Below are 7974 nucleotides of genomic sequence, written 5' to 3' on the forward strand. Positions count from 1 at the left end.
AGCTATACATCTGTAAAATATGTGCAGAGGGCCTAGTTCAGACCCATGTAAGCTCTCTTTCTGGCTATTCAGTCTCTGTGAGCACCTATGAGCCCAGATTAGTTGATTCTGTGGGTTTTCTTGTGGTTTCCTTGGCCCCTCTGGCTCCCATAATCCTTCCTCTACCTCTTCCACAGGATTCCCTGAGGTCCACCTAATGTTTGGCTGTGGGTCTCTGCATCTGTTTCTATCAGTGGCTGGGTGAAGGATTACATTTTCTTAATGAGATCCTCTTGATATTTTCCAACATCTCAGTACACTGAAAACACTTCTTTGAGACTATTAACTCCTTGAAAGGAACTGGGCCTGACATTCTTTCCTTTTCATTTTCTTAATGCATATATGGTATTTAATCAACCCAGGTACTGTTCCAATGCACGCTCAACCTTAAGTGGTTTATTGACACTACAAAAGGGCACTTAACCATGCAGTGTCAGCATTTGCAGACACAAGAAGCACTGGGCAGGACACTATACTACTCTGATGGAGATTTTTTTACAACAATCTGGAGTATGTGAATTTTTTTTCACTGATGACATCAATTTTTTTTGCAGTGTCTTGTCCACCAGAATGCTGCACATACCTGGCTCCATAAACATGCCACTGCTGCTGATGGAGGACAGTGATTGGCTGTGTTTTCAGTGTCCTTACAGAAATTTGGAACAAACACAAACTGAGATAACCATGAGCACTTAGTTCCTAGTTCCTGCAATGTGCACCCAGTGAGATATAGAGGCTAGAAGTTCTCCAGAGGTTCACTCAGGGGCCATGTGCTCAGTGTAAATTCTTGTCCTCGTCCTTGCTTGTGCACTTGCAACAGCTTGCTTGATCCTGAAGTCCCTTCTTCTCGAGGTTTTGATGGGCTTGGTTGGATTCCAAGTTTGGTACATTCTGTACATGCTACCTAGAGCCACTTCCATTGAGCAAATATCTCCTATAGGGATCATGGGATGAAAAAGACAGATGTGAAACTTGCAAAAACTCCAGGCACTGCAATACCATTCAATCTGCAGAACATTTGTAGAGGTGACACTACTTATTCTCTTTTAGGTACACCATGGCTCTTCAATTCCAACATGTAGACCCCGATTTCTACAAGCAGGAGGAAAATGAGATCGAGGTGAGCCTTGAGGATGAACAAGAGACCACTGTAGCAGCAGAAAATGGCAACTTTGAAGGTTCTCCAAATGGTCCAGAGAAACTAAAGAACCAGGGCATCCCAGACCAGAAGGATGATGTGATCCACTACATTGGTGATGACATCAAAGATGAGAGCCATGGGAGCCACCAAGGGTCTGGACACCCACAGTTGGAGAAGCAGGAGAACTTGGCTGCTGCCAGAGTTCCACAGTTCCGGCGCACAAGGCCACGGATCCAGTTGGGTCTCACACCCAGGCAGCTGAGTGAACTGGAAGAAGTTTTTGAACAAACTAAGTACCCTGATGAGGCCACAAGGTATGTGGCTTGTTTCAGTAGCCAATCCCACCTCCCATCTTTCAGCTTCTCATTTGGAGGTGTGTTCTCCACACTGTGGCCCCTATCTGCTTTGAGCCCCAAGGCATGGAGGTCTTTACCTGTTTCATTGATGGGAAGGGATTTGTCATGTCAGAGTCAATATTTCCATGTAATATTGATATAGATTGATTCTAAAAACTGGTTGATGCCTCTCAATTCCTTCATTCAGTTTTCTTTTTGTTTATGTTTGTTTTCTTCCTCCTCTTCTTCTTCATGCTTCCTTACCCCCTTTTGTAATGGGAATTGTACTCAAGACCTTGGGGTTTCTAGGCAATCCCACTACTACTATAACATATCCCCCATGTGTTAATTAATTAATGCATTTATTTATTGTAGTAAAGTAGAGATAAATGAAAAGCCACTTTTATACTTTAGAGAGCACCATCTTTACATATTTTTGTGTTGTTATGTGACCCATCTCCAGAACTCTCTTCATCTTGCCAAGCTGAAATCTGTATTCCTCTAACAGCTCCACTTTTCCATCTTCTTTCCACAGGAGGGACCTTGCAAAGCGCTTGTTCCTGGGAGAATCCAGAGTGCGGGTCAGTAAATCTAAAAAGGCTTTGGGTAGGACACTCTGCTTCAGGCTGTGGTTGATTTTCTTGTAGCCATAATGAAAGTGATCATGGGTGGGAGGTGCCCTTGCCTGTTTTATAATGGCAACCAAGCATTGAGTCTTGCAGTTTTCCAGAGGTAATAATGGAATGCATACCCAGCAGCTTATGGTCCTTTCCATTACTGGAGGCAGCATGATCTCTTAATTGGAAAAAAAACCTGAAAAGGCAGACTACTTATAATCAGTGTGTGGACATCAGATGTATAGACAGCATTGAATATTATAATGCCATGTATATAGGAAGACATAAATGTTTACTGGTATGTCTGCAGTGATTAATACTGAAGTCCTGACACTCAGGTCATTTCAAGGCACTTACATCTAGGATCATAGTAGGGCTCTAAATAACCTTGGGGACCTCTAATTGATGTAGCAAGCAGCAGGGATAAAAAGGGGTTCAGTTACAACAAAAATACATTTACTTAAAAGCATGAGTTAATTGAGACAAGGGAGAAATTCTTCCAAGAAACACACTTTTTCAATAACTCACCTGTGTTTAGTTTAGTGAAGAGTCATGTGGGAAGACACTATAAAAGTCCACGTGGTTGGACCTCCACCTTTGTAAGTTTGTGGAAAGGTGATATAGACAACAGCAAGGTCAAATTTACATGTTCTCTCATGCTGTGTTTAGGTTACCTAAAACATTGCCAAAATAGTCTCGTTAGTGTTTGGAGAGGTCTAGGGCTGATAGCTTTGGAAATCTGTGCTAAAATTAAACAAAAAAGAGTTGGACTGAATTAATTTCAGTTAATCTAATATGGAGGACGTGTTCAGGGGAAATTAGCAAGGTCAAAATGCAGGTTGGGGCTGAGGAGAGAGCTCAGTGGATAAAGTGCTTCCCACATGAGTTGGATCCTCAGCACCCACATAAAAGCTTAGCAGGTATGTCAGCTCACATGCATCATAAACTCGGGTTCAGGAGGAAGAGACTGTGGGTTCTGAGGGTGATCAAAACTAGCTTCGTTGCTGAGCTTAGGTTCAGGGACAGAACCTGCCTCCATAAAACATGTGGGGAACAAGCTAGGAAGATGCTTGACTCTGATCTCAGTCCTTTGCAATCAGGAGTGTGCACATGCACATGGACACACATGCACATCATACACCATCCACATAAAAAGTAAAGGTTGCCAAACCACAGACAAGTAAGTCTTCTGTTGAATAACTTGAAAACAAAAAAGGGTACCTTTTCCTTTAAAGGAGACTGTGTTGAAGATACAGATTTTTTGAAAATTTGGAAAGGCTAGAGCTCACTTGAAGGTAGGGTTGTAGCTATCTTATTTTCATATGAATTTCTTTCCTTCAGACAGTAAAGACTAATGTTTAGCTCATGAGATAAAAAGGTGAGGCCATGAGCCCAAAGAAACTGAATACTCCATGCCAAATCAGAAAGGACAAAGGCAGCGCAGAGTGCTGTTAATGCTAACTTCAGCATGCATCAGGGCAGTCGTGACGTAAGCATGCTGCCCTACCTGCATTAGGTTGTCCAGAACAGAAGTCCCAAATAGCAGGCCCCTGAGTGCATGCATCCTAACAACACAAGCTATAAGCTACAGTAGGACCAGGCTCAGGTGGGAGAAGTTGGAAGAAAGAAGAGTGGTTTTCCCCAAGATGGAGAGGAGGAGTGAGAGGAAAAGAAAAGCTGAAGGTGTGAGGGATTTTTCCCCTCTCGGAGCTGACAGGCCACTGCACTACATCTCTAGGTATAAATGCACTGCAGCTCTAGAGAGGCTGATGCACAGCAGCTCTAGAGGGTGATTCACTGTAGCTCTAGAGGCTGACACACTGCAGCTCTAGAGAGTGATTCACTGGAGCTCTAGAGAGGCTGATACATTGCAGCTCTAGAGAGACTGGTGCACTGCATCTCTAGAGGCTGACACACTGCAGCTCTAGAGAGTGATTCACTGCAGCTCTAGAGAGGCTGATACATTGCAGCTCTAGAGATTGATGCACTACAGATCTAGAGAGGCTGAATCACTGCAGCTCTAGAGAGGATGATCCACTGGAGCTCTAGAGACTTATGCACTGCAGCTCTAGAGAGGCTGATGCACTGCAGCTCTAGAGACTGATGCACTGTAGCTCTAGAAACTGATGCACTGCAGCTCTAAAGAGGCTGATGCACTGCAGCTCTACTGAGGTTGATGCACTGCAGCTCTAGAGACTGATGCACTGTAGCTCTAGAGACTGATGCACTGCAGCTCTAGAGGTGCTGATGCACTGCAGCTCTAGAGACTGATGCACTGCAGCTGTAGAGAGAAGTTGGACACAAGACACAAGAGAAAACCCCCATGTTCTCTTTGCACACTCTTCAGTGTGACTTTCCCAAGGCAGGGAGAGAAAGTACATAGAGTTACAAATGTGCAGATTGAGAACTTCCATGTACAATGGACCCTCAGTCACTAGGAGCCTGAGAGGATGGTGACATCTAACAGTTAACTGTGACTGTATGTCTATAGCTAGACAATGTATTGAGGAGGAGGCAGTTCTGTTAAATGTTCTCCACTCTGTGTCAGATCACTTTCCTGAGTTGAGGTTAAACCTTAAGGCTCTGCCTTCAGGATTTGGATGTCCTGGAAGAATATTAGGGCTCAGGATGCCTTTCATGTCGGGCAGGAAGTAGGGCATCAATATCTTCATGCTGCAACTCTCATTGAGAACATTGCCTTTGTCCTGAGCCCAGAAAATATAAGAGGGCAAGAAGTCCATAGGTGACAGCAGCTTCCCCCATCACGTGAACTCCATGGAAGCAGGGGACTGCCAAGATACCCGAATGATTTGTCTGAATTGGTCTTGTTTCTCTAACACTATAAGTGACAATAAAGGTAAAGGGGGAAACTTCACGTTAGGATAAGGTGTTTCATTTTGATTGGACGTGTTAACTAGGGCAGCCACAAGGGTATTTTGATTGCTGGACTTCAATAATCTGATACAAAACTTGGTAGTGAGCATCAGGAGAAGGAAGTTGCCAAATAAGGGAATAGACCTTGGTGGCTGGCTTTAGGAATGTAAGCTAACAGTTTTTAGCAAGGCAGAGGGAATGGGGAGATGGACAAGGCCTGCCAGAGCCGTGTTTACCATGCTCAAGCTGGCTAGAGTCCCTTCAACTTTCTCCTTCCTCTGAGCAACCAGCACCTGGCTCTGGGAATTATTCCTGTCTCCCAGCTGAGGGAACAGGCAGAAGGTTGGGGTTTCTCCGAGTTACTTGGTTAGGGCCAAAGGATTCTGGTTTCCAAGGAGAGGACACAGATCTTAAGCTAAGGTGAGGTGCCTTGCATCAGAGGAAGCCATTGGTTATTTCATGGGAACTGGTGATTACAGATGAGGCTTGGAAGCACCCAGATAGTCACAGCAGTAGTGGAGCCAGCTGCCACGAGGCACAGGCACAGCTGCTGCTAGAAACAGGGGCACCACAGTGCTGCCTGCAATTGCCCATGAGCTTGCAGGAAATTGTGCACTGCCTAGGAGCAGCTCTAGCTGTGGTCTTGGGATGACTTACTCCCCCTTTCATTTTCAATCTGTTTCTTCAGCCAACAGAACTGACAGAAACACACAGGGAGACACAGTCATGCTGAGAGACACATAGAAAAGACAAATGACAAATAGGGGTGGCCACCACACATTCATACACCTGCAGATCAACAATCCAGTGACATCGCACAGATCCCAGACACAGGATCTATGGTCGAGCCTGACCTCTCCTCTTGTGTCCTAACCAGATGGCACCCCTTACAGACCAAACTTACCTCTGGAGGTGTTAAGACCAGATGACTTCTGTTTTACCTTTTTTGTTTGTTTCTCTTTTGGGTGGTGAGCAATACTGGGTGCCTCCAGAGTGCTCAGCAGCAATGGCTCAGAGATGATTTTCTTGGAATCCTGGACTGTCTCAGGCCGAGTACATCCCCTAAGAGTCCTCTCCAGCTGGTGCATTCTTCACTGTTCCTGGGGGTCCCAAAGACCTAAGTGTCTGTGTCCAATCCCTGGGATCTCAGAGGGACCTCCAAAATTTTACCTGTAGCCCACCAGAGATGACCACTCAAACAATTTATAGCCAATTGAAAGTATTTATTCCAGCTGTCTGGGATTACATCCGAGCTATTTGTGGATCTAGGTGTAGCTCCAAGGGTACAGAGCATGGGATTTTTAGGCAGAAAATACCCTGGCATCACACTCGGCAGCTACAGGGGGGGCTTTGCAGAGTAAGTACTTTGAAACAAGCAGTTTTAATAGAAGACAAATTAAGTGGTTAGCTGGACAGAGTGTTCTGCACAAGCAGGTAGTTTTTTTTTTTTTTTTTTTTTTTTTTTTTTTTTTTTTTTTTTTTTTTTGGTTTTTCGAGACAGGGTTTCTCTGTGTAGCTTTGCGCCTTTCCTGGAACTCACTTGGTAGCCCAGGCTGGCCTCGAACTCACAGAGATCCGCCTGGCTCTGCCTCCCAGTGCTGGGATTAAAGGCGTGCGCCACCACCGCCCGGCGACAAGCAGGTAGTTTAACAGAAGCTAAGATTAGGTAGCTAGGACATCTTGACCTCTGGTACCCAGAATAATAGATTTGGATAATTTTGCCTCAGTTTTCCAACAAGGAGATCAAATTCCAGTTAAATCTGAAATGGCCTCAGCAAGAATACAAAATGGAGGAACCTTTTTGTTGTCTTGCCCTGGGACAAAGTCTCTCACTTTCAGGTGCAAGACCTGCAAGGGTTTAAACCAGACAAAATTCCAGCACTGAGAAGGGGAAGTGGACACAAAGTTGCACCCCTAACCAAGAAGCTCTTTGCAATTGATGCCTGATAGTAAAGGGAACATGAATTTTCTGCATGGAGTGTCACTGGGTACAGCAACCATACTCTGGGGCAGGCCCCATACCCAGGAATAGTTCTGGTTGACTCCATGTTTTCTGCAGAATTTTTGTCTCTTTTGTTTTGTTTTGTTGTCGTCTTTTAGTTTGTTTTGGTTTTTGTTTTTTGTCATTATCTTATTTTTGAGAGAGAGAGAGAGAGAGAGAGAGAGAGAGAACGAGAAATGAAGTTGGGTGGGTTAGGAGGATGGAGAATATGAGAAGTGTTCAGGAGGGTAAATGATCAAATATATTCCATAAAATAATTTTAAAGAAAAAACCCATATGTATGAGGTTTTTCTATTCGGTCTAAAGCCTCACTGGCATACAGAGATTTTTTTTCCAGTTGTGATATGGACTGTTGAATATACTAAAGTCATCTCCTTCACCATGTTATTGCAGAGTTGGTTTAAGAGAAGAAGAGCCAAGTACAGGAAAACTCAGCAGTCTCAAATGCTCAAGTGTGAGTCTGCTGACAGGCAGAACACCTTGCAGTAAAGCTTTTGGAGGAGTCCTGAAGCATCATTTTGTCTCGGCACTGGATGAAGACAGGATATTCTGGTGTCACTGACGAGTGCTCCCAATGCCTATGAAACCTTATTCTTTCATCAACAAAGAGATGTGTATTCAATATATGTCATGTCTTTTTTTGGGTAGCAGTAAGTTGTGGGTGTCAATTATTGAGAAAATATCATGTTTGAAGGACAAAGAGAGGTGACAAATCCTGAGTCATCTTTATTACTCCACAAATCACAAAGTTTCTCAGGAGCCACAGAGACCCTCACTCAGACACATAGTCTTCTCTATTGTCACATTGTGCTATCCTCACCTTAATCGTTGACCCTGTATATATGAGCAAATACATGAAAACAAGGACAGAGAAAGTCCCCAGTGAGAAGACTGTTCACAAAGACAGCTGAGTTCCACCAGTATTTAGGAGTTCACTCTTATCTGCACCAAATATACAAAGAGGAG

General features: G+C 44.1%; 1 protein-coding gene across 1 annotated transcript; it reads left to right on the forward strand.

The window, feature by feature from the left end:
* The first annotated feature begins 1096 nt into the window (after positions 1-1096).
* Positions 1097-7497, forward strand: LOC128115788 (rhox homeobox family member 1-like). The gene is made up of 3 exons (XM_052746845.1): positions 1097-1494; positions 2051-2096; positions 7402-7497. The coding sequence occupies exons 1-3, from the start codon at positions 1097-1099 to the stop codon at positions 7495-7497; spliced, it is 540 nt and encodes a 179-aa protein (XP_052602805.1).
* Positions 7498-7974: the final 477 nt, after the last annotated feature.

The sequence above is a fragment of the Peromyscus californicus genome, unplaced genomic scaffold, assembly GCF_007827085.1.
Source record: "Peromyscus californicus insignis strain IS unplaced genomic scaffold, ASM782708v3 Scaffold_10__1_contigs__length_136768540, whole genome shotgun sequence".
In the NCBI taxonomy this organism is placed as follows: Eukaryota; Metazoa; Chordata; class Mammalia; order Rodentia; family Cricetidae; genus Peromyscus; species Peromyscus californicus.